The 27498-nt window shown below is 42.7% G+C and overlaps 1 protein-coding gene across 15 annotated transcripts in view; it reads left to right on the plus strand.

The window, feature by feature from the left end:
• Window positions 1-27498, plus strand: part of KMT2C (lysine methyltransferase 2C) — a 269946-nt gene continuing 242448 nt past the window's right edge. For all 15 annotated transcript variants that reach the window (XR_006608481.1, XM_045086329.1, XM_045086334.1 and 12 more), the window contains exon 1: window positions 1-416. Coding sequence is in view for 14 of the 15 variants with exons in the window: in XM_045086329.1 (XP_044942264.1) it covers window positions 256-416 (161 nt within the window). In the remaining variant the exon portion in view is untranslated. The remainder of the gene's footprint in view (window positions 417-27498) is intronic.

Below are 27498 nucleotides of genomic sequence, written 5' to 3' on the forward strand. Positions count from 1 at the left end.
CCCCCGCCCCCCGCCCGGCCCCTGCGCGCCGAGGTGCGCGCGCCCGCGCGTATGTGTGTGAGTGCGTGTCCTGCTCGCTCCATGTTGCCGCCTCTCCCGGTACCTGCTGCTGCTCCCGGGGCTGCGGGAAATGCGAGAGGCTGAGCCGGGGAGGAGGAACCCGAGCAGCAGCGGCGGCGGCGGCCGCGGCGGCGGCGGCGGGAGGAGCCCCCCAGGAGGAGGACCGGGATCCATGTGTCTTTCCTGGTGACTAGGATGTCGTCGGAGGAGGACAAGAGCGCGGAGCAGCCGCAGCCGCCGCCACCACCCCCCGAGGAGCCCGGAGCCCCGGCCCCGAGCCCCGCAGCCGCAGACAAAAGACCTCGGGGCCGGCCTCGCAAAGATGGCGCTTCCCCTTTCCAGAGAGCCAGAAAGAAGTAAGTTGAGTGTGAGGGAGCCAGGCCGGGAGCCAGCCGCGGCGCCGGGCCGGAGCTGTCACCGGCGCGCCCGGCCCCCTGCCCCCGCGCGCCCCCGGCCGCCCCCGCGGGGTGGGGGTGGGGCCCGCCGGCCGCGCGGCTCCGGCCCCGGGCGCTCGCCCGCCCCGCGCCCCGCGCCCCCTGCGCGGCCGCCCGGCCCGGCCTCCCGCGGGCTCCCGCACCTCACTCCGCCCGGCGGGGCTCCGACGGCCCGCGCCGCCGCCGCCGCCACACTTTACTTTTGAGTTCGGCCCTGGCGCCGGCTTTTCTTGGTGCTTCTGGCTTTGGAGAAATTTCTCGGCGATTTCCCCTCGGCCTAGCTGGGTCACTGCAGAAAGCCCCGGCGGAGCGCGCCCAGGTCGTCCCCGGGCGAGCGCATTGTCAACTACAAAGCGGTCCGCTGCGGGACACTCGCGGAGCTGTCAAAGCGCCGGGGCCAGGTGGTCGCCCCGCCGGCTTCGCTGGGGGACGAGGGCACGGGAGGAGCTCGCGCCGCCCCTCTTTGTCGGCCTGCTGCCCCTTTAACTTTTCGTGCCCCCGAACCTGAGCTTTCGTCCTTTAATGATAGATTAGGAAGTCGCCCGACTTCTTCCTCCCCCTCCCCCACCCCGACCCGCACTGCCCGGCGCCGGGGAGCTCGGCTGCCGGGAGATCGCGCGGCCGCGGCCGGAGCGTGCAGAAGTTTTGGAAGCGGAGCCAGGATCCCCGCGGCAGGCCGAGTAGCGAGAGCACGTTTGTGCAGGGAGAAGACAGATGCAAGTGTTGCCGAACTTCCTCGGAGTCGTCGCTCGGAGCCGGTACCGGCTCGGCCAGGGCTTTCGTTTGGTTTCCAGCAGGCGCGAGGACTTAGACTGGGGTTACTCCAGGACCGGGAATGCTTTTTTTTTGCAAAATGGTTCTGCGGCCACTTGGCCTGGAAACTAAGAAACCGGTTTCGGTGCCGGGGAGCCGCTCCGCGCTCGTGGCTCCGGAGGGTGCTCGGGGAGACCTGCGAACGCCTTCGGAAGTTGTAGAATGGCGTGTGGTGCTTACTCATTTCATGCTAGGATCATCTCATTGAACTGTCGGGAGTGGAAGGGTGCACGGGGACGCGCAGAGAGCGGCACGCTCGTGGAGAGCCTGGTGTTTTGTTGTTGTCTCTCGGGCGCACTGGTTTAGTAATATTAGTGTGATGTTTGGTGATACATAGTCGAAGTAATGGGGTTCACCGAGGCATAGGAGGGCAGCGCTGTGGCAAACCCGTGGAGCCCCGGCTGCAGTTCTCTTTTTTTGCTCTGCTCTCCTTTTACTGTGAAAATGATTCAGGCCCTTTAACTTGCTTGCCTCCATATTTTCTTTCCAGCTCTTACCTACCTATGACAAATCGTGAGAGAAACGAGGACAGGACAAATATACATTATTGCACTGGCTTCTTTGTGATACAAAGTTGCGGTCTATTATGCCACTGGCGAGGATTGTAATGAAACGTCTGGTGTAAAAATGCCCTTACTATTCCCCGATTGAGTGAATTTGGAGAAGGAAGATTGAGTTTTAAGTAACTTTAAACTTCGTCACTTTTTTGTTTCCTTTAAAGCCACGCATGTCCAGCCGTAGTAGGGTTTTAAGTTAATTGCTTCCCGTTTTGACTATTTCTTTCTTGCATTCTTTCTCAGTATTATTTTGGGGTTAATGTATATTCTAGATTTGCTTTTAAATTCTTACTCTAGGAAGAGTGGACCTATTTGTTGTCACACCCCTCACCCATACACATGCAAGTGCACGAGCACGGGCGCGCGCGCACGCACACACACACACACACACACACAAGCAAATACACAAACCCACAGGCCAAACACACATGCATAGCTCCCCTGAGATCCAAGTGAGTTCATTTGTATTAGTGCAACCCCTGGGTGCACCGAAAGAAACGTTGGATTGGGGTATTACCTCTGTATTATTTTTATCTCATTTTATGTGTAAAGAAAAAGTACCCCTTTGAGAAATTTGATAATTTCTACTCATGTTTAGTACAATTCTAAGTCTTAGGAGAGTTTTCTTTCTTGAATTTCAGAACTGGTACAGCATTCCTCACACGAAATTTTGTGGTAACTCTGATGATTCCAAACTTTTTAGTGAATTTTAAAAAATTTCGTGTGTCTTTTGAAGGGAGTGGACTCTGCTTGTTTTAGAAACATGTAAGTGGAAACTAATATGTGAGCTGGAAAGCAAATGGGAGGGTTTTTAATTGTGTTTCTCTATACAGTGTTGGGGATGCATGCAGAAAAGACCCTGCAGTTGGGTAGTGAAGATCCTGAAAGTGAAACTGCAGTGTACCAAATGTAAATTAGGTTTGTAAATGCTAAAATTACAGGGGATTGCAAGTAATTACCTAAGGAATGAAAATTAATATTTTTTTTTGTGAAATGCAATGGAGATACAAGTTTTTGAATTGTGCATGTTATTTAGATGGTAAGTGGGTTGTTTTGTGCTAAAGAAAATGTCTTATGACACTGCTTAAAAGTTTCTTTATGTGTTTTTCTTTGGATTTAGAAAAAGAGGGTAACCATGCACTGCTAATTATACTTTGAATTTTTAATAATTACATAAGTAAGCTTAGCATTTTCTTGTTTTATACTGTTAGATAATTTTTGTCTTATTCTGTTTAAAAAGCATAGGCTATATAGTTACTAGTTTTGGTTAACTGTTATCTTAATTGTTTACTAAAATTAAGAATTTTGAACTGAAGCTATAGCTGAGTTTGAAAAGTAGGTATAAAAAAAAGGATTTCCTGTTGCCCAAATGTGAAGTCAAAAATGAAATTTACATTTGTTTGAAATTACATTGTTTGAAAGTTCTCCTTAACAGTAAGGATTATCTAATTGGTTATTTGGAGTAGCTCATAATCTTTATCAGAGGTGCAGGTCTTTCCATTGGTGAAGAAGCTCCTGCCACAGAGTAGGCACATACTAGAGGGCTGATTTTCTGTTAATATTTAGGGAACTTTCCCCAAAGCTTTGATTTTTTTTTTTCCTTCCTTGGAATATAGATTCCTTGGAATATATATTCGCTTTACTAAATTGGGAAGATAACCATTCTACCATATTTTTTACCAAGTCAACAAAGTTAATGTTAGGGATGGGGGTGCGTGTGGGGGCGGGGGTGGTGGAGAAGCAGGTGGTAAGGATAGGATGTCTGAGGCACTGTCCTTGACTCTTTTTTTTTTTTTTTTTTAGATTTTATTTATTTATTTGAGAGAGAGACAGTGAGAGAGAGCATGAGCGAGGAGAAGGTCAGAGAGTGAAGCAGACTCCCCATGGAGCTGGGAGCCTGATGTGGGACTCGATCCCGGGACTCCGGGATCATGACCTGAGCCGAAGGCAGTCGTCCAACCAACTGAGCCACCCAGGCGTCCCTGTCCTTGACTCTTTTTGAAAAAACAAAACAAAAAACAAAAACACCCCAAACCTCTTTATATTCTGAACCCCTTTCTTTTCAGAGAGCAATTACTGTTATTAGAAAGCCACCTTGAGCCTTATTGTTGTAGAAAATTGGGCACAACCAGTGATGTCAATCAAAGGGACAGCAAAAAAATGGCTCTGCAGCCGATGACTTTTGCTATTCTATATTTGTAAGGTCCCTCCCCCAACAAAATATCATTTCCATAGCTGTGAATTTGAAATAAGTAATAAAAAGGTGTATTACATTGTAATATACGCAGCTTTGTAAAGGAACAGTTTACAGTTGGAGGATACCACTGTTATTCATGCTTCTTGAGATAATGCAATTTTCTAATTTTTATGATAGTAATTATTTTTCTTATTTTTAAAGAGATTTAGGTACATGGAAATTTTGGCAATTACTGGTCTCTGGCACTTAATAGGCATTGAAATGTTTTAATGTACTTGAAAATCAAAAAGCTGGTCCAGGAATGGCAGCCTTTCACCTGTTAGGGCGGCTGTTCTCCAACCTGACCTCACTGTAGTCAGTCTGCTGATGTCCTGTTGGTCTTATTCATGGAGTCTCTAGGCTTTGGGAGTATGTTGTAAGTCTCACAATTTTATGTTCGGCATATTGGTTGTTATTACATAAACAATTAAAAGTATCAGAATCGTTTCTTTTCCCATTCTGAAAACAGCGGTTTAATACATTTTCCTACTGTCTCAGTTAATTCTGCCATGCCAGATCTTGAGGCCATTTGCAGGGTGACAACACTATTCTACCCTTCCCCTCTCCCCCACCTTTTTGCATAACTACTTGGTATTCCCCAGGCCACAGTCAGATTGCCTTTGGGCAGATAGTGATTGTCCAATGACATTTCCTCAAGCCACTTGCAGATATGACTGAGGGGCTTCCATGAAACCTCATTTCCAAAACAAAAAATGGTCAGTTTTTAGGTACAGTTGATATTAGATGCGGTCTATGCTTTTGCCTGGTGGGGAGGTGTGAGATACCTTGGATACATTTTTCTATCCATTTGATACATTTTTTAATCCATGAGATGTTTGAACCCAACATAATTTTTTAGCTGATATAGAATAAACTTACCGGTCTGTGTGTGCGTGTGTGTGTGTGTATGTGTGTGTGTATTTCTCCTTTTTTGCTTTATTGTTTTGGCCCGTCTTTTAATTCCAGCAAGCTGATTAATGCCTTCCTCCTCTTTTTAAAAAATTGTCTTTATCATGTTTGTGCTACAGTGTCTATTTTCAGAACTTCTTGGCAGTGTGAGTTGCAAAAGTTATGGAGTGAAATAGGGACAATTTCTTTTTCTTTTCTTTCTCTCTCTCTCTCTCTCTTTGGTGGTGGCCTGCATATAAATGTGTGTTTGTGGTTAGTGTGAAAATTTAGTGGAAAGACCAATTCTGAATTTGTGATGGGAAGTGTCAGTCTCTCTCTTTGCAGAATTGGAAGGACTTAGGAACACAAGAGAAACTGGAATGACACAGCTCTTTTTGCACTTTGTCTAGGAAAAAGTCTCATGTAAAAGATGGGAAAATTGTTTGACTTTGCTTTTGCTGCTAATTTTGTGATAGCAGTAACTATGTATGATACACAAATGCTGAAATTGCTTCAGAAGTCCAGGAAGTAGTGTTCTATAACTTTTTAGGTCTTGCATTTGGCATGTTTTATTCAAAGATCATGTAAATGTTCAGTGTATGTTGGGGGTGGACCGTCAACTCTGGAAGAAGGTTCGCTGGGGCCAAGAGGGGTCTGCAAAGATTGGGAGGAAACAGTACTTGAGTTAGAACTTGAATGATTGATAAGATTTAGCCAAGTGCAGTGAGAAAGTTAGAGTGTTCTGGGGTAGCAGTGTGAGTGAAATTATTGAGGCGGGAAGTGTAAAACGTGTTTTCTTGGTGGAGTGTGACTAGAACAGAGGCTTAATGTGGGATTTGGGGCCGTGCCATGATGGTCCTTGAATGCCAGGCTAATGAGTTCGGGCTTTGTAGTGCAGGGGTTATAAACTGTTTACAGGGACCAGGTAGGTAATTTAAATGATTACATGCAGCTTGTAAGATCCTGAATGACAGCTGACATAACTTAAGGCCTCGAGTTGGGGAAAAAAATGGTGAGTAAAAACAGCCTGAAGGGTTCTAGGAATCTATGCCTTGCTCAGGTGCAAATGAGAGAATGTTCTGGCTGATAGTTGCCATGTGAGACTGTCAGATGTTGCTTTTAGATATTCTGGTCTGTTCTTTTCTCTTTCTTTCTTTTAAGGATGTTATTTATTAGAGAGACGGAGAGAAACCGCAAGTAGGCAGAGCAGCAGGCAGAGGGAAAAGGAGAAGCAGGCTCTCCACTGAGCAGGGAGCCTGATGTGGGACTCGATTCCAGGACCCTGCGATCATGACCCCAGCCGAAGGCAGCTGCCTAACCGACTGAGCCACCCAGGCGCCCCTAGATATTCTGGTTTTTCAACAGAGACTTAGAACTTAGAATTTTACGTGAATTCTCTTTTTAAGTGTCTTCAGTTAATATCTAAAACACTATTTGGGACTACCCCTTGTGGGTTAGGTTTAATCTGTGGACCACGGGGGTGCCTGGGTGGCTCAGTGGGTTAAAGCCTCTGCCTTTAGCCTAGGTCATGATCCCAGGGTCCTGGGATAAAGCCCCGAATCGGGCTCTCTGCTCAGCAGGGAGCCTGCTTCCTCCTCTCTTTCTGCCTGTTTCTCTGCCTACTTGTGATCTCTGTCTGTGAAATAAATGAATAAAATCTTAAAAAAAAAAATCTGTGGACCACGAGCAAGTTACAAGTCTTCAACTCTTGCTTTATACCCAGGTTATCTTATTTTTTAAATTAAAGTTTTAAAAGCAGATGTTTGCCATCTTCCAGAGGACAGAAACGTTATTAAATTGCTTTTTATTCTTTGTGCGTTTTATACAGTTGAATGTCAGTACTCTAATACTTGTTTATTTGTTGGCAATTATTTTAGGAAAGCTGCCCTGGTAATAATATGAAGAGAGGAGTTACCTGGAGGCAGAGATTAACAGCAGATTGCAATAGTCATGGTGGGAGTTGATCAAGGCAGATGGTATATTGTTGGTAAAGTGGTTGGAAAAGAAGAGAGATTTCAGTCAGTGCAGAAGAGGAGTTTTGAAGTTTCTGCCATAGATGTTGAGGTGATAGAGACATCTGGGGGTGTTTGGGTAGTGTAGCATTGAAGTTTAGGAGCTTGATTAGGGTAGGTGATTAAAGATGTAACTTCCTTGAAATCACTGAGAATGCGGAGGGCATGTGAAATTTAGTAAAAGAATTGGGATGCTTGCTTCTCTTAGGACATGGTGGTGCAGCGGGAAGGGACCAAGAAAGCCCATAAAAATGAGGAAGGAAATCCGAACATGTTCCTACAAATGGGCAAGTATGTGCGAGGATGTTCATGGCAGCAGAGAAAAGTAGAAAATGAATAGAGAATTGGCTACAGCAAAACACCTATCAGTGGACCGCCAGGAAGTTTTTCTCAGGACCGAGAGGTGGACCTGTCGGTACCAAAGTGGAAAAATGTCTGTGATATATATGCTGACTTGAGTGAAAATCTTCTGAAAGTTGCAAAGCAGTAAGTTTAGTACTATTTAGTAAAGAGCACATAACCCCAAACTATGGATGTATTTTGGGTAGAGAAAATTATTTGGAAGAATACATAGCATCATTAATACTTCTGTGGCGTATATAATCTTGTATGTACATTTATGCACTGTTTATTTATTTATTTTAGAGAACTGGCAGGGAGAAGGGAGAGAGTCCCAAGCAGGCTCTGTGCTGAGCGCTGAGCTGGATGCGGGCTCGATCCCATGACCCTGAGATCATGATCCAAGCCAAAGTCAGGAGTTGGATGCTTAACTGACTGAGCCACCCACAGGCCCCTCTTTAAAAAGCCAATAGCTGAAAACCATAGTCGTGTTTTACAAATGAGAAAACCAGGTTCTGGGGTCCATCACAGATTGAGGCACCAGGTTGCCTGCATTCAAATCCAAGTCCTACTACTCACTCACTGGTCGTCTTGGGAAGTTGCTGGACTGTTGGCTGCCTTCGTTGCCTCGTCTGCAGAGTGCACATTCCAGCACACCTGGTGTAGCATTGTTGTGAATTTATGTATGTGTAGAATTTACAACAGTGTCTGGCACAAACTGAGTGCTGTACTTAGGAGATACTGTTACAAGAATTGGTTAATATGTGTTATTCCGCTCTCAGGAGTTGTCATCAATCAAGTATTTGCCTGATGTCCTAGAACTTGTTAGTGACAGACAAGTGATGAGATACCAAACTCGCTCTAAGAATGTCATGGCATAAGATAATGTAGTAGTTCCTGGGGGTGGGAGGGGCAATGAAGATTTCCTTTCTGTGCAGCTGTCCCTAATAAAGACAAAAAAGAAAGACAAAAAAGCTAGGTCAGCAGAAATCTCTATAGAATGTTTCTTATTATGAGGAACACATGAAGAACAACAAAAAGTAGTTCCCTCGAAGCTGTATATATAGTACCGTTACTACAGAATTATTAAAAATTTTTTATTGTCCAAACTTGTGAATATGGTCATAGTGATCTTCCTAATTGAGACTTCCTATCAGGTGGCTTTAAAATGATTTATGTCTTTCATACTGAGTCTTCCCCCTCCCCCCCAGATTTATTTATTTATTTATTTATTTGACAGATCACAAACAGGCAGAGAGGCAGGCAGAGAGAGAGGGGGAAGCAGGCTCCCCACTGATCAGAGAGCCCAATGTGAGGCTCGATCCCAGGACCCTGAGATCATTACCCAAGCTGAAGAGAGAGGCTTAACCCACTGAGCCACCCAGGTGTCCCCTGAGTCATTTTTAATATTTACATTTCCATGTAATCATTTACATTAGAAGCGGCATAGCCAGAGGTCATAGGAAGTATGTGTGATTTTGTTAATTCCATCTTTTAGTGGAGCCTAGCAATAAACAAATAACTTCCTTGGTTTCCTGATCTTGGGGATCCTAGTGGTATATACCACATGTCTCCAGTAAACACCCAGTTAGATATAAAGTAAATTTTAAAGAACTAATTATATTTTTTACCTTAAAGCTCTCATCATCTAATTGTTCTGCCAAGGTTGAATTTGGTTGCTATGCCCCAGTTTTTCTCATATCAGTCTCTTACATACTTAGAGACTCATAAAATGGGAAAACCAGATGAGCTTCTAAGAACTCTTCATCTAACCCCTCATTTTGCAGGTAGCTGAGACTATAGATCATACATCAGGGTCTTAACCTGCACAGTAAATGCCGGGAGAGAAGGTAGTCTATTATGTTGGTGACCCCCAGTGAACCATGGCTGCTGGGATTTATGCTGTTGTATGGTCACCTCCCCACGTGTCTTGTCTAGCCCTGTGACTCACTTTAACCAGTAGAATGCAGCAAAAATGGCACTGTGTTAGTTTGGGGCCTAGGCTTTAAGAAGTCCAGGAAGTTTAACTCTTGCCTGCTTGGGAGCCCCAGTCACCATGCAAGAAGGTAGGTCCTGCCCTGCTGGAGAGACCATGTGCACAGGCGGGGATTCTGGACCCCAGTGAAGAAGAGAGGCCCAGTTGCCAGTGTCTCAGCTGAGTTCAGCCCGTTGTCAGATTCCCTGTAGAGTGCAGCTACGAAAGTGACCACCGGTGAAACTAGCAGAGAAACCAGCCAGCTGAGGGCCTTCCATATTGCAAAATTATGAGTGAATAAAATGGTGGTTGTTTTAATCTGTTAGATTTTGTGGTGGTTTGTTATGTATCGGTATAAAATGGAAGCAGATGATTTTGTGAATTAAGAAACTGTAAAAACAAAAACTATTGGAGATACAAACGATAAAAATCATTATTGTTTTTCAGCTTCTTTTACTGAGATAGTTGAATGAGGCTACCCCTAACCTTTGCCCCTCATTTCAGTAAGGTATTTCGAAATAGAAGTAGATTTTTATTATTGGGGAATTTAAATGGTATTTAAAAATGTAGCTGTCACAGTGTAGCTCAGACTATAATTAGATAATATGTAATGGAAAAAAATAATTACGGTTTTCAGCTTTCAAAAGATATGATTTTACTTTCTTGACTTTTACAGGTACCTTCTACATATCTGGAGGTTTATGGACTCTTGTGTCAGGATACCTGGGTTATATTCCTAGGCCTAGCATAGGTTTGCCTTTAAGAATGACTTGGATAGGGGCGCCTGGGTGGCTCAGTGGGTTAAGGCCTCTGCCTTTGGCCCGGGTCGTGGTCCCAGGGTCCTGGGATCGAGCCCCGCGTTGGGCTCTCTGCTCGGCAGGGAGCCTGCTTCCCCCTCTCTCTCTGCCTGCCTCTCTGCCTACTTGTGATCTCTCTCTCTGTCAAATAAATAAATAAAATCTTAAAAAAAAAAAATGTTAAAAAAAAAAAGAATGACTTGGATAGGAAGGTTTATTTCTCTCCCATCAAAGCCTGGAAGGAAGGCACTAGTGCTGGTGTGGCGTCCCTGCGCTGTGAGATCACCAGTGACTCCAGTGATGTCATCTTTCTGCCCGGACATCTCGAGGATGTGGCCTTTGCCCTCACGTTCCATGGTGGCTCCTAGAGGACTGCTCATCACATCCACGTCCATTGAAGTAGAATGGAGGGAGAGTAGACCCAGGGCACAATTCCCGTCTTCCAAACAGTCTTGTAAGAAGTACCACGTGGTTCAGCTTGTTTGTAATTGGTTGGAGCCTAGTCATATGGCCATGTGTGGTGCAAAGGAGGCTGGGAACGTAATCCTTTCGCTGAGTACATGACTGCCTCGAGTGGATGGAGAGTGTTGTTGGTAGGGAGGGAGTGAACGCTCCAGAAGCAGCCAGTAGTCTGCACCACTGTGGGCAACCAGTTTATCTCCGGGGCTTGGGTTTTCCCGAGTGTGAGAATGACAATACAGAACCACTAGAGAGGGCAGATGGATTTCCCACTGAGGGCCAACCCCAGGGGAGTGGGGGTGATGACCTGCGGTGTTCTTTGAAATCCCGCCTGAGGCCCTGTTGTTGGCCCCAGCAGGGGGAGGAAGTGGAGGAAGGATTATTTTGGGTAAATAGGGGAGTGATAGCATGCTGTGGTTTTTATACTGTGCTACATATTTTAGCCTTTTTTTTTAAGGTTATTTATTCATTTGACAGATCTCAGAGATGACAAGTAGGCAGAGAGGCAGGCAGAGAGAGAGGAAGGAAAGTAGGCTCCCTGCTGAGCAGAGAGCTGGACGCGGGGCTTGGTCCCAGGACCCCGAGATCTTGACCTGAGCCCAAGGCAGAGGCTTTAACCCACTGAGCCACCCAGGCACCCCATTTTAGCCTTTTTTCTATGTATAGCTACTTCAGTTTTTAAAATCTTCTCATTGAAAATACTTGGTTATTTTGCTAAGTAAGCTTTGGACCACCCCCCTCCCTTTAAGATATCCTGAAATTCATTCTATATTTAAAAATTTTGCTAATAAACCTGAGTCCCAACTTTGTGCACAACATTCTCAAAACTGGGGATTGGGATGATGTAGAAAAAGAGTAAACTTCTTTATGCAGTGTGTATCAGAAAGCTAGAGTATGTGGGGGTAACAGACAGACTCAAGTCTTAGTTTCTGCAGTCAGCAAGAGTTGATTTCTTGCTTGTACTACGCGTACTGCATGGGCTGGCTTGGAAGCTTTGCTCTACAGCGGCTGCATCCAGGCTGAGGGAGACCCCATCTCTGTCCTTCACTGTTGCCAAGGCAGGAAAAGGAGAACATCGTAGGTTCTGCTCTGGCTCTTAAAGGCTGGAAGCAATGGCATATGTCGGCTGTGTTTACCTTTCATTGACCGGAGAAAGGCACATGGTAGTACCTAACTTCACGAGAGCATGGGAAGTGAAATCATATTTCTGGAGGGAGAACTAGAAGTATTTGGTGAAGACAATCAGTAAACACCACAGAGGGTAACATTTATTTTCATCCAGAATTTCATATTTCACTTTGGAGTATGTTTTGTTACCTATAATTGAGTATGGCCATCTGGTAGACTGCTACACTAGAACATATTAATTAAGGTGATGTGTTTAATAATAAATATATAGAACATTTTGCAGAGGTAGAAATAACGCAGGAGTCATAGGGCTTGGGTTCCTGCTTCTTTTTCTGCTGTCCTTCGTGCCTGTTTCCTTTCTTCTCCCACCTGAAAGCAGGAAAGGCATCAAACGTTAAAAATGGGATTTAATGTTACTGAGATTATAGGTGACTTAAAATCTTCTTTGAGGGGGGGTAAAGATTATTTCATTTATTTGACAGAGAGGCGGAGAGAGGACAAGTAGGCAGAGAGGCAGGCAGAGGAGAGGGAGAAGCTCTCCACTGAGCAGGGAGCCCGATGCGGGGCTCCATCCCAGGCCCCCCGGATCGTGACCTGAGCCGAAGGTAGCCGCTTAACTGACTGAGCCACCCAGGCACCCCTCCCCCCCCTTTTTTTCAAAGTCAGTTTTTATAGCATGTTTTATTTTCAGTCTGGGTTTCTTTGTCCATTTGTTTTCTATTAATTACCCAAGGGAGATGTTACTGAGCATCTCCAATGCACGGTACACTGGAGGAACCAAAATGAGCCGATCCCTAGCCGCAGTTCTTCCGTGCACACTGTGCTAGAAAATGACCAATCCCGTGATGGGACGTTGTGCAGAGTGCTAGGGAGATAGGGAAGGAAGAACTTAAGGCAGGGAAATGAAGACGTGAAAACATGAGTTAAGTCCTGAAGAATGAAAACAAACTACTGAAGAGAGTAGGGGGTGAGGAACAACCAGTCCATGGCCATGATGGGTCAGATACTTCCATCTTCCCCGAAGGTCATGCTTGGCAGGCAGAGGCAGTAGGGTCATTAGGTCCTGTTTTACAGATGAAGGAGCTGCTTCCGAAGGTCATGTGGTCTGTAAGTGATGCAGTTAGGATTTGACTCCAGGTGTGTCTGACTCTGGTCTTCACTTTCTCAAGAAACTCCAGTCTAACTTGCAGCTGCGAATTAAAGTTTGAGGATTTCATGTATAACATGGTGACTACAGTTGGTAACTGTACTACAGAATTGGAATTTGTTGTGAGAGTAGAACTTAAATGTTTCCACACACAAAAAGAAGATAAATATGTGCGGTGATGTATTAATGAACCAGATGGGAGGAATCCTTTCACAGTGTGTATGTATATGAAGTCATGATGTAAACTTGAAATACCTTACGATTTTGTCAGTTATACATCAATAAAGTTAAAAAAAAAAACAAAAACAAAACTCAGCAGACCAAAAAAAAAAAGTCCAGGTTAGTGTGTGAGAAAATGAGGAAGGGAAAGTAGAATTAGGAATCTTGAATTTTCACTGTAGGCAGTAGGGAGCCATTGAAGATTTAAACAGAAGAGTAACAGTGTAACTTGGTTAGAAGATGACCTTGGCAATGACAGGGAAGATGGTACAGAGGCAGTATAGATCCCATTCATCATGTTACAGGGACCAGAGTGAGAACCAAAGTGATTTTCCATACTCTTTTTCATCAAGAAATAATACTTGCCTAACTTGTGTTTTCAAATTACCAGCCTGGGAACTAGAAAGACCTTCACTGTCACCAATTCCAGAGCCTTCAGTTTGTGGATTAGGAACTGGAGTACAGCCAGCCAGGTTTGACATCTGAGATTACACTTCAAGATCTTTTTTGTCGGTAGCTGGTTCTTATTCTAGGTTCCATTAGCCAACAACCAAATGGGGACCTGTGCCTGGGAAAATGTCTTTGAGGTTCATTCATGTTGTTGCATTTATTAATAGTTTGTTTCTTTTTTTTTTTTTTTTTAAAGATTTTATTTATTTATTTGACAGACAGAGATCACACGTAGGCAGAGAGGGGAAAGCAGGCTCCCTGTGGAGCAGAGAGCCCGATGCGGGGCTCGATCCCAGGACTCTGGGATCATGACCTGAGCCGAAGGCAGAGGCTTTAACCCACTTAGCCACCCAGGCGCCCCAATAGTTTGTTTCTTTATGTTGGCGAGCGGTAGTCCATTGGATGGGTGGGCCACATTTTGTTCATCAGTTCACCAGCTGATGGACACTTAGGTTGTTTGCAGTGTTTTGTGTCCTATGAACAATGCTGCTGAACGTTTGGAAAATGTTTTGGACAAATGGTTTCATTTCTCTGGATAGGTACCTAGGAATATAAATTACTTGCTTACGGGGTTAGTGTATATTTAACGTTTTTAGAAACTTCCAGACTTTTCCAAAGTTCCGTACCATTTTATATTCTCATTAACGTTGTATGAAGGTTCATATCCTTGTTGATGCTTGGAATTGTAAATCTTTTGGATTTTCACTGTTCTGGTGGGTGTGTAGTGATACCTCATTGTGGTTTTAATTTGCATTTCTCTAATGATTTACGATGTTGAGCATCTTTTCAAATGCTTATTCACCATTTCTGTGGTAAAGTATAAGTTCTTTTGGTGAGGTATGAATTTAAATCTTTCCCCCATTTTGGGTGTGTGTGTATCTTAATTTTGAGTCATAAGAGTTCATTATATATATGTACACATATCAGACTTATTTTTTAGAGCAGTTTTAGGTTCACAGGAAAACTGAGAGGGAGTTACAGAGATTTTCTCATAGACCATCCCTACTCTCACACATACACAGCTTCCCCCATTATCAACACCCTCTGTTACAGGGGTACATTTGTTAGGGTTGATGAGCTTCCTTTGACACATCATTATCATCCAGAGTCTGTAGCTGGCATTAGGGTTCACTCTTGGTGCTGTGCATTCTGTGGGTTTGACAAATGTGTGATGACATGTATCTACCATTGTAATATACAGAACAGTTTCACTGCCTAAAAATGCTCCGTTCTGCCTGTTCATCCTTTCCTTCCCTTCCCTGGCAACTACTGCCATTAAAAAAAAAATGTCCATAGTTTGCCTTCTTTTTCTAAAGACTTTATTTATTTATTTGACAGAGAGACCCAGTGAGAGAGGGAACACAAGCAGGGGGAGTGGGAGAGGGAGAAGCAGGCTCCCTGCTCAGCAGGGATAAGGGACTTGACCAGGACCCTGGGATCATGACCCGGGTTGAAGGCAGACGCTTAATGACTGAGCCACTGGGGCGCCCCTGTAGTTGACCTTCTTTATGTATTTTTTTAAACATTATTATTATTTTTTTAAAATTTTATTTATTTGACAGAGATCACAAGCAGGGGGAGAGGCAGGCAGAGAGAGAAAGGGGAAAGCAGGCTCCCTGCTGAGCAGAGAGCCCAGTGCGGGGCTCCATCAATCCCAGGACCCTGAGATCATGACCTGGGCCGAAGGCAGAGGCTTAACCCACTGAGCCAACCAGGTGCCCCTCTTTAGGTATTTGTTATACAAGTCCTTTATGAGTTACATGACTTACGGGTGTTTTCTTCCGCTCTGTGGCTTATTCTTAATCAGTTTTTAGTGATGTCTTTTGAAATGCTAAGGCTTCTAATTTTGATGAAGTCCACTTTATCAGTATTTTTTGCCCTTAGGGAATTATAATTTTCATATCATATTTAAGAGCTCTTTGCGAAGCCTACCATTGAAAAGATCTGTGCTTACTTCTAGAAGCTTTTATAGTGTTAGGTTTTACATTAAGGTCAGTGATGTGTTAGTTTTTATATATGGTGTGAGGTAAGGTCTAAGTGTATTATTCTGCATTTGGATGTAAAGTCATTCCACCACCATTTGCTGAAGACTGTTCTTTCCTCATTGAATTGTCTTGGCAACTTTGTTGAAAATCACTTGATCATAAACATGTTTATTTCTGGACTCTTCCGTTGATTTGTATGTCTGTCCTTCTGCTAATATTACATTATCTTTTTTTTTTTTTTAAAGATTTTATTTATTAATTTGACAGAGAGAAATCACAAGTAGACAGAGAGGTAGCCAGAGAGAGAGAGAGGGAAGCAGGCTCTCTGCCGAGCAGAGAGCCCGATGCGGGACTCGATCCCAGGACTCTGAGATCATGACCTGAGCCGAAGGCAGCGGCTTAACCCACTGAGCCACCCAGGCGCCCCTAATATTACATTATCTTGATTAGTGTAGCTATATTGTAAATTTTGAAATCAAGTAGTCTAATTCCCCCAACTTTGTTGTTCAGATTGCTTTGCCTATTATAGGTCTTTTGCATTTTCATGTAAATTTTATGGTTAGCCTGCCAGTTTCTACAAAATAATGTATTGGGATTTTGAATATTGAATCTGTAGATCAATCTTAAGAAAAAATTGTTACCTTGTTATTTCTTTTTAAAAATTTTTTCAAAATTATTTAAGTAATCTCTACACCCCTCATGGGGCTCGAACTCATGACCCTGAGATCAAGAGTTGCATGCTTTTCTGACTGAGCCAGCCAGGTGCCCTGATACCACATTATTTCAATACACGAGATTACATTGAATCTGTAAATCAACCTTTTTTTTTTTTTTGAGAGTTTATTTATTTATTTGACAAGAGAGTAGAAGGGAGGGAGGGAGAGAGCATAAGCAGGTGTCGCAGCAGAGAGAGAGGGAGAAGGCTCCCCGCTGAGCAGGGAGCCCAGTGTGGGGCTCAGTCCCAGGATGCTGAGATCATGACCTGAGCTGAGGGCAGACGCTTAACTGACTGAGCCACCAAGGTGTCCCAAGAAGTTTTACCATTTTCAAACAGAACATCTGTGCGACACTTGGCAAATGACTTCTTGGTGCTTCTGTTGCTTCATCTAAGTGGGTTAATGATAGTATCTACTTCACAGCGTTGTTGTGAAAATTAAATAAAGTAATGTTTGTAAAGAGAATGGTGTCTGATGTACTGTAAGCACTTTATTTGATTTGTTAATTTTATTAACATTAAATAGGCAGGAATTAAGCAGGAAGTTTAAGAGAGGAAAACTGCCCAACTGATCAGATCATCATAGTGTGAGGAAATTAAATCTTGGTGGTTCTTCATCTTTTTTGGAGTTACAGATCCCTTTCCTTTGGATATGTCCTCACATTCTCAGAAGAGCATGCATGAATATAGACAGACAGATTTGTGTAATTTAAGGGGAAGGTTTTAGTGAGACTTATTCTGAAAGCTTTGTAGAAGTTCCATAGCCTCCAGAATAAGAAACTGTCTTCTGGGGCACATGGCTGTCTTAGTCAGTAGCGTATGTATGTGACTCTTGATCTCAGGGGCGTGAATTCAAGCCCCATGTTGGATGTGGAGCCTACTTTAATAAAAAAAAAAAAAAAAAGAAAGAAAGAAAGAAAAAAAAGAAAAAAAAGCTTTCTTCTAAAGATAGCATGCTGTCTGAAGGAAACTGCCTTGGATGCAGAAAGAGATGGAGGTTTTTATCTCTTCAAAACTGAGTCCTTTGGCACCAGAGTGTAGACTTTTTCTCCTCAAAGTAACTAATTTAAATCAGGAATTATTTTCCCTTTCTGTTGCTGGCCCAGCTTCTCTGCTTTTATTTTTCCTTTTTCTTTACTGTACAGTCCACTCACTGTCTTCTTTAGTGACCCTTTACTCCTCCAACTAACCCCTGTTTAGCTCCTTCCTCTTTTGCTCCATCTTCCTGGGGCAGGGAGGGACTGTTCCGGGAGGAGTAGCCGGGGTCTGGTAGCACTGCACTGGCATAGTGTTGGTGACAAGTGTCCTGAGATTTCTTTTTTTTTTAAGATTTTATTTCTTTATTTGACAGACAGAGATCACGAGTAGGCAGAGAGGCAGGCAGAGAGGGGAGGAAGCAGGCTCGCCGCTGAGCAGAGAGCCCAATGCGGGGCTTGATCCCAGGACCCTGGGATCATGAGCTGAGCCAAAGGCAGAGTCTTGACCCACTGAGCCACCCAGGTACCCGAGGTCCTGAGATGCTTGGTGTTTGCCAGTGCTGCCACTGCAAAATGGTGCTGGGTAGAGAACTTACTGATCATTTCCAATTTTAGAGTTATTTTTAGGCTGTGCTTATCACCAGAATTCTGTATCTCTGTATACGAGATCTCATTATATTTTCCCAGTCCCAGTACTTCTGAATCCTAATCCAGTTCCTGGTAACTTTTAACCTACATGTATTATTAAGAGGCCACTGTCAAACGTAGGCCTTTTCATTCAGGGTCTTTGGGAGAACAGTGAAGGGTCAGCATTAATTTGAACTTCGGTTAAAATAGAATTTGCTTAGTTTAACATTACCATGACAGAGATTATAATTCTTTCCTAAAATTTTTGAAATATAACTCGATTATCCTTTTGTTTACTAAAACATGTGAAAACATTGTTGTCTTTTTCAGTTTGAATCTAAATTTCTTTTGTCACCATGGAACCTGTAGATTTCTAGTCATAGGAATCTGTTATTTCAGATATTTTTCAGTATAAAAAATTAGATTATTGTTACAGAAAATGGGGAGCATGAAGAAAAATAAAAATTTAGGTCTTTCCACTCTAACAAAGACACTCATTTTGATGTTTTCTTTCTAACTTTTTTCATATGCGTATTGTATTTTTGTTGTATTAATGATGGTATATATAGAATTGTGTAACCTACTTTTTGTCTTCGCATATGAAAGAAAATTTCCATGTTAAACTCGATAACATTTTTGAAAGGTGCTTAATTTTTCACTGAGTGAACTGATGTAAACACCCCTTAGTCACCTTTGTTTCTGTACTTAATACTATTATTTTTTTGTGTATTATTATACTATGTAAAGTGCTTTGGCAGACATTTTTGTAGATAAAATCCTTTTCATATTTTTGGATTATTTTTATAGGACAGATTTCCACAAGCAGGATCACTAGCTTAAAAGAAAGCAGCTTTGTGTGAGTCTTGATCCGTAGAGGTGAGTGCTATAGTGTCCGGGTGCCGGGCCTGAGATTCTGGTTCCAGGATTTTCTCCTTGGGGGCTTTGTATAAAAAATGGAATCTCTCCGTATTTGTTTACTCACCTATAGAATGGGGGTGATGACAAATCCCTGTCATAGGGGTGTTGAGAAAATTGAAGAGGGTACAGGTTCTGAAAACCTTAGAACAGTGTCTCTTACTCAGTAAGATCCTACTAAATGACTATTTTTATTAAAATTTTAAAATGCTCTCCAAAAAGGGCTGTATCAGATTTTAATGTCACCAGCAGTGTGTGGTAAGACCAGTTTCACTGAACCTTTGTCATATATAGTATATTAAAAACCTTCATCTTCTTAGTTTAGTAATTGAAAAATGACTTGAGTTTTAATTTTTTATTTACTTGATTAGTAGGAGTACTGAACATTCTTGAAATTTACTACTTATATTTCTTCCTTCCTTTCTTTCTTTTATTTTTTTTTAAGATTTTATTTATTTGAAAGAGAGAAAATGAAAGAGAGAGAGCATGAGATGGGGGAGGGTCAGAGGGAGAAGCAGACTCCCTGCTCAGCAGGGAGCCCCATGCCATAGATGATCCCAGGACTCCAGTATCACAACCTGAGCCATGGCAGCGGCAGTGGCTTAACCAACCGAGCCACCCAGGGACCCCTCTACTTGTATTTCTTGTGAATTGCTCAGTCATGTTTTGTGCATAGTTTACTGGAGGAGGGAATTGTTAATGTTTTTCTTATTTTTTTTTAAATTTTTTTTTTAAAGATTTTATTTATTTATTTGACAGACAGAAATCACAAGGAGGCGGAGAGGCAGGCAGAGAGAGAGGAGGAAGCAGGCTCCCTGCTAAGCAGAGAGCCCGACGTGGGGCTCGATCCCAGGACCCCGAGATCATGACCCGAGCTAAAGGCAGAGGCTTAACCCACTGAGCCACCCAGGCGCCCCAGTGTTTTTCTTATTAATTTAAGCTCTCTATATAACATTTTTAGACATTGATGTAAGTAGTCTGCCTCCATTGGCTATATAGAAAATTTACCTTTTGTGTAAGTTACTCCGTTTTATTCAGTTCTTAGTGGAAGAGAACTAGGAAAAATATTTGTAGGTTAGGATAACAATGCCATTAGGGTTTCTTTTTGGAAAGTCAAGCATTTCATTTAATGTCTTTTAGTTTAGTCCCATTCTCAATTAGTAGGGTACCACAGAAGAAACTCCTTTAAATTTTAATCATGGTATTGTTCCTATTTTTTTTTTTTTTTGTAATGTAACCCGACTAGTAATGAACCTGTCAGTTTATATATTGAGAAGTTAGCTTATTTCAGTGTTAATGAAAAATGGTTAAACACTTTGAGAGTCACAAACATGCTACCTAAATTTACCACCACATGTATCCTTTAACTCCTACTCCTTTTTTTCCTTAATATTTATAGTGGTAGCTACCAAAGGAGCAGCCCCTTGTTCCCATAAGGTACCTGACTGCACTGTGCTTCTATTTTCTGTTGCTTGCTTTTGTAGGTGATACTAGGATTGTAGGGGAAGTTGTCGGGGAAGTGAGGGGAACCATGGAGTGGATGAGGGGAAGTGATAAGTTAATTAAAGCCATGGTAGTCAATTAATCTATTGCTGACAAGATTCCATTACACAGAAAAAGCCATTGTGTAGCATCTTAGTTTATGTTTCAAAACCAGAATGATTGAGTGAAGGAAGTCTGTTAATTGATGATAATAAAAATGATTTCTGCAAACACAGCATTTTTGTTAAATCTTACTGAGTACTTTTCACCTTTGGCAAGTTTTGTCTGTTGCAAAAGTTTTCTAAAAGACTTATGTGAAGTTAATTAGAATAAAAATCTTGGAATTGAACTGCATAGAATTTTATTCATGTTTGCAACCTATTATGTTACAGTGGAAATAAAAACTAGAAACTTTTTGCATTGTGTCTTCTAAAGCCATTTAAAATAATTTCAAAGTGCATTATAGATGATTTATTGGAATGACATTGTTTGACTTTGTTATAATGAAAGAATAGACTTATATTTTTCAGTGGTTTGCTTCTGACCAAAAAACTTGGGTGTCTCTTTAGTCTGTCGGTCTGTACACAGGTATGGGTCTAGGAGTCAGCCTCTTTGTAAAAGGGTTGTTTTTTTGGTTACAGTTTAAATCTTAAGTGTTTCAATTTCATTCTGAAGTTCAGTAGGGTTACTGTAACCTTTTAGATTTGGAGAACAGTACATCAAATATGATGTTATCTGAATTGGTAAGTTTTTACAGGATACCAGGTCTGAAGAAAGAGATTTCTTCACCTGGCATTTGTGGAAACAAAGTCAGGAACTTGGCTTCCATTTACCCTACTGTCTGCCCCCCACCCCATTGACCAGTCTCTAAAATATTTGTTTATTTGTGAATAAGTGTTCTTTGGTAACCAAGACCCCTGTTAAATCATCATTTAAGTTAGTTTATTAGAACAACAGAAATAGACTACAGTTACATAATATTTCTTTTTATTTGCTCAGTGCCAGGAGTAGAAAAACACTTGGCCAGCTTCATAGCGGATTAGAAAGTTTGAGGAGGAAAAGTGAAATTGTTTGTTTATTGAGCAGGAGGGTAATTGTCCATAATTACAGATGCTTGTTTTAAGGTTTGGAAAGGGTGGTTAAAAAAATCCAAAACCATATATTTAAAAAAAAGTGATAAACATCTATAAATAAAAAGAGGAAGAAGAATTTGACAAAAATGGTCGCACCATGTTAAGTAGAATTGTTTCAGGAAAGATTCCTTTTTAAATTGGAAAAAAAGGCTGTGGGTTTAGGGGAGTGAGACCAGAGTGGGATGTTTTTGGTAGACACTGAAGACCATTTTAGGTGGTTGATATTTCAGTTTTGACCTCACTCCAGGGATATTAGACGAGAAAGGATTTGGAGACTTACTGATAGGGTTAATATAGGGTCTTGACGTGTTGATGCAAAATGATATGAAACGTGTTTGTTTCCCTTTGTTTTATACTCTTGGCCCCTCAGAGCCTTCATTGAGTAACCCAAGACAGCGTGGAGCTGGCTTCTTTGAGATGCGGCCGCAGAGGGGGGCAGAGGGGAGAGAGGGGAGCTCGCGCGAGCGGGGAGCAGAGGGTTAACGCGGAGGGCTCTCCGGGCTCGGCCGCAGCGGCGTTCCGGGTCTGGGCTGCGGAAGTCCACGCCGCCTTTTCTAGCCGCCCGCCCGCTACACTCGGATCTACTTTTTCCGCGCGAGCCGCCCCCCCCCCTCCCCCTGCACGCTCCTGCGAGCGCCCTCGGGTGTGTGGCCGTGTGCGCCGTGTGCGCCGGGCGGTGGGCGTGTGTGGCGGGAGATCCTCGGAGCCGCAGGCGAGGGCGCAGGAGGCGAGGGCGCAGGAGGCGAGCCGGACGCGCGTGTGGTCCGGCCTGTCTGGGCGCAGCCGTGGGGGCCGCTGGCCGGACTCGGCGGCGAGCGCGGGGCGCGCGGGGGTGGCCCGAGCCCGGAGGGCGCCTGGCGGGGGTCGGGGTGGCCCGCGCGGGGCCTGGCTCCGGCCGGGGGCGGGGCTGAGCCGGGCTCGGGGGCAGTTCGGGTGAGCTGGTTTAGGTGCAGAACTGTGCGGTGACGGTGCGCAGAGCCCGCAGCCCCTGCCTGCGGGGGAGGCTCCCGAGTCTTTCCCGACGTGCCGTCTGCGCCCCCCGCCCCCAGGGCGGCCCGCGGCGCGGCGGGGGGCGCGGGGTCGACCGAGGCCGCCTGGAGGCTCGGGCTGCGGGCCCGCTGCCCCGGAGATGCGCGTGGTTTCGCGTTCATCGCGGAACCACAGTTAGTTCGAAGTAAGGACGGAACGCGTAGTCTGACAGGTTTTGTATTCTGGGTTTGGAAGCTAATTGACAGCGGAGCCCTGGTAGCGTCTTTGCCTCCTTGGTTCTCCAGATTTTTCACGTAGTTTCTTAAGTACTTTATTAGTTATTCTAGAGTAATTCACCTTGATTCCAGTTCTGCATAAATTGTGTTTGTACCTAAGAATAAATACATCTCTGTAAAACTTTTCAGTGGTAATAAGGATTTAACACATTTTGAAATAGTTATATAATTTGAAAACTCCCTGAGAAAACATTTTGATTCGAGTATTTCAGTGCAGGTTGGAGGATTTCCACCTATTCCCTCCTGTGTTTAATTCCCAGTTAGGAAGGAAAAAAGGGAGAAGTCAAGTCTTTGGCTTCTTAACCAGCATTTTAGTATCTCTCTTCTGGTAATCCGCTAGAATTTAATTAGAAGAAATTTTAAAAAGCCCCTAACTATTATGTAGCTAAAGTGCTTTAGAGAACTTGTTCCAAGCTGAGAGAAAAAGTTTGATGAATTAAATGTTCTTTTTTTGTTAAGTAAGACTGTGATAGTATAGGGTTAACTGCATTGTGTACACAATAAAACTATCACCTTACCCAGTCTAAGATACTTAATATTTAAGTGCAGTATTTAATGTGTTTAATATATCTAACCTCAGGTGGCATTACATCTTTTTTTTATTTTCTTACAGAACCTTTCGTATATGTTAAGTATGATAAACTGCGTCTTCCAGAATATATATATATATATTTTAGATTTATTTACTTATTTGACAGAGCGAGAGATTTCACAAGTAGGCAGAGAGGCACAGAGAGAGGGGGAAGCAGGCTCCCCGCTAAGCAGAGAGCCCAATGCAGGGCTCAGTCCCAGGACCCTGAGATCATGACCTGAGCCAAAGGCCGAGGCTTAACCCACTGAGCCACCCAGGCGCCCCCAGAATAATCTTTTATTATATAGCGACGCAGCGGTGCCTGATTCGCAAGTAGAAATCTTTTTCAAATTAAAAAAAAAAAAAAGATAGAAATATATCTTTTGTTTATCCCCCCTCCACATCATAGTATAGCCCAACACAATTGAGACCTGAGCTCAGAGCTCAGAGTTGGAGACTGAATGCACAGAACCAGCCCGGCTCCTCCCCCCAGACCCTCCCCCCCCAAAACTGGGGGCATGAAGTCCTGCTTGGGCACTTTTCTAAAGGTCAAATAATAGTGAGTATATGTTTTAATTTTTGTAAGGACCATTGATCTGGAAACCGTGTATTCTAACAAGATAAGTTTGAATTTTAACTTTTTGATACTGTATAATTTAGAATTAACAGTTGCTGCTTCCAGTGTAAGGTGTCATACTTGTTAAAAAATTATTATTGTTCTACTTGTAGTTTTCTCGTGCACATATTTTTTAACATTTAGACCTATGCAAGATGTAAAATAAAAGATTAATGTGCTACAGTGTGTTCTTTCTAAGCTACCTGATGCCTTATTAAAGAGCACTGAACCGTTTTTTTTTTAAATTCATTTTAATGACAAGAAAAATGTAAATTCTCTAGTGTCAAAATATGCAATAGCTTCCTGTATTTTGGGTCGAGAGGAGTTTGGTAAACTATTTTTTAGTGTTTCTTAGTCTTATGTTGCATGGATAATGGAAAAGTAGGTCCGTGACTTGACTGAATTGTGATAGTGACATGGGCATTTTGTGGGCCTCTGTGGGCATTTGGTTCCTGATGGCGAGGTGGGACCCTTACCTGTTCTTAGGAGCAGTTTCACAGATGTATGGTTTAACTGGTATTGAAGACACACTGTGATGCTAAAGAAAAATGTTGTCATCTATGAGGGTTCCTCACAATGTAATTTGTATTTTGTGCAATAAATCCAGTTTGTTTTTAGATTTATGTAGAGGAAAAACTTCAGTTTGTTGAGTAGAAAGTAAACATCACGAACCCTAATGTTGCAGGCCTCACCTTCAGCTCCCTAGTCCCTACATAGAGAAGCCACCATTTCTATCAACAGAAAAAGTCAAAAGCCTTTTTTTAACCTGGGAAAACAAATGGCATATTTAAGATTTTCCTGTTTGATACCTCACTTGAATCTTCTATCATAGGTTAAAACTGGGTGTATTTTTCTTGGAATTTGGTCGTATTTTACTGTATTTGGTCCCGCTACCAATCTCTTATTCTGCAGTTTCGCACAACGTTCTTTGTTTCAACTAAATTGTTTTGAATAGTAATAAATAAATTGTTCCTTTTTGCATCTTGTGTTATATATAAACTTTAATCTCTTTCCCCGTTCAGGTTCTAACATTAAAGAAATAAATAATGAATAAATTTTATGTTACTTAAAAATTTGTAAAAAGCACAGAGGAAAAGATGGCATGACAACGGAAGTAAATTTAGGTTTGTTGAATTCAAAATGCTGTTGCATATGCCACTAACAGCAATAAAATATAAAGCAATCTAGAAAAAAGGCGTTAAAGCACATTTCCATATTTTTGGTAAAATAAGTACTAAAATCGAGAGACCACGGAAATGGGTGATTTGGCTTGGCTTGAAGTGCTGTGAATTAAATTTAAGTCACATTTTACTTAGATATGGAGTGATGGTCCCATAATTTTGATAATGGTCATATGTACATTGTGTACTTTGCCTTCCTTTTCTACGATAAATACCCATAAATACCTAACCTGGCACCTAGGAATATTAGTAATTAGAGGAAATTTTATCCATTATATTAAGGAGAAAAATTAGGCAGGATGTGTTACACGTTGTGTTTTTCATGAGAAGTTCAGTATTTCTTGAGGTTTTTTCTGACATCCATTTAAAAATTGTACAGAGTAATATGTGTATAGTTGAAAGAAGCCTGTAGAGCAGGGCACGTGGGTGGGTCTGGGTGGTGCAGTCCGTTGAGTGGTAGCGGAGGTTCAGCGGGTCAGTGTCAGCCTTTGGCTGAGGCCATTCCCTGCTCCGCGCTGAGTCGCTGCTTCTCTCCCTCTGCCCCTCCCCTGCCTGTGCACGCACGTGCGCGCCTCTCCTTCCCTCCCCTCGCGCCCCCTCTTTCTCTTATAAATAAGTAAGTCCTAAAAAAAAAAAAAAAGGTATGGGGCGCCTGGGTGGCTCAGTGGGTTAAGCCTTTGTCTTTGGCTCAGGTCGTGATCCCAGGGTCCTGGGATCGAGCCCCACATCAGGCTCTCTGCTCCGCGGGAAGTCTGCTTCGCCCCCCCTCTCTGCCTGCCTCTCTGCCTGCTTGTGATCTCTCTCTCTCTGTCAAATAAATAAAATAAATCTTAAAAAAAAAAAAAAAAGGTAGACCGGAATGATTCTGATAAAGGTCAGCAGTCCTTCACAGCCGTAGTGCCACTTTCCACAGGAGATTTTTAGATTGTTTCTTTGTGTGGTATTATTATGTCTAAATAAAGCTTATTTAAAAACTTTTTAAAAGATTTTATTTATTTATTTGACAGAGAGATGGTGAGAGAGGGAATACAAGCAGGGGATGTGGGAGATGGAGAAGCAGGCTCTGCAGTGAGCAGGGAGCCCAGTGCGCGGCTGGATCCCAGGACTCGGGATCATGACCTGAGCCAAAGGCAGAGGCTTAATGACTGAGCCCCCCAGGCATCCTCTAAATAAGCTTATTTTATGATTTATCAATTTCAGATTGAATTTTGCTTTGATAAGTGTGGATCTGGCTCCCTCATACCTATTTCCTCAATAGATACTCTGTTATCCTTACAATTTCTGTGATAGAATAGACTTTTCTTCTTATTAATATGCATTGTCTATCTTGATTTTTCCAGTAGTAAAACTGAGGAGATATTAGCACTTCCACTTTTCACCTTTTTCTCCCCCTTTAAGCCCTGTGTCTGTCATTTCTTCTTTGGCGTTATCAAGGTTGAGAGCATTTATACTCTGTCCCGTATTCCTTTATACTTTGCCAATGACTTGGTTTTAATAGTTGAAAATCAGTGAGTAGTGTCTACCTTGTTGTGATGATGTAAGTATTGTTTATAGCAGAGACAAGGTGAATATGATTACATTTCTTGTATTGTTTCTTGGTTTTTGAGTTGGTAATTGCCTTTTTTCTTGCCTTAATTTGTCACTGTTTTTTTTCCCCTTGTGTTATGTTATCAGCTTTATAAGCCATTTGCTTTTAATCACTGCTATTTTATGTACATGAGTACTTTTTCCCCTTAGGAAAGGTTTTCCCAGTCCTCCTCCTCATTTTGGACTAGATGTTACTTAGGTGTGCTGCATACTTGTCCTGGTGTTGAACTTTGCTTCACTGGCTTTGCTCTTTGATGGCTCTGTTAACTGAACCTTTATTCTTTCTTGAGTAACCTTGTTTTACTGCCATGAATGCATCCGTCCCATAAAGTTCTTGGAAAGAATTTGTGGGAGATAAGTTTTTTAATCCTGGCATATCTGAAAAAGTCTTCATTGGCCCTTATAGTTGACGGAGTATTATTTTGTTCAAGCCAAACTCTGTTGAAAATTATTTCCCTTCGGAGGTTTTGAAGACTTTGCTCAAAAGGTATTCGAGTAGCCATTAATGTTGCTGAGGAGAAGTCTGATACATTGTGATTCTTGTTCCTTTGTGAATAGTGTGTTTTTGTCTTCCTTCATGGAAGCTCTTCAGAGCCTTGTTTTGACCTTTTTTTTTTTTAAGATTTTATTTATTTAAAGAGAATTTTAAATAAAGATTAAAGATTTTATTTATTTAGAGAGGGAGAGAGCGAGCACAGGCAGACAGAATGGGAGACAGAGGCAGAGGGAGAAGCAAGCTCCCTGCTGAGCAAGGAGCCCGATGTGGGACTCGATCCCAGGACGCTGGGATCATGACCTGAGCCGAAGGCTGCTGCTTAACCAACTGAGCCACCCAGGCGTCCCTTGTTTTGACCTTTTAAAATTGAAATTGCTCAAAGATGTGAAGATGCGGTTCTTTCCATTATTATTAAACTAATGACTGATGTTTCG

The sequence above is a fragment of the Mustela putorius genome, unplaced genomic scaffold (genome assembly GCF_011764305.1).
Source record: "Mustela putorius furo isolate JIRA1106 unplaced genomic scaffold, ASM1176430v1.1 tig00000929_pilon_pilon_pilon, whole genome shotgun sequence".
In the NCBI taxonomy this organism is placed as follows: domain Eukaryota; kingdom Metazoa; phylum Chordata; class Mammalia; order Carnivora; family Mustelidae; genus Mustela; species Mustela putorius.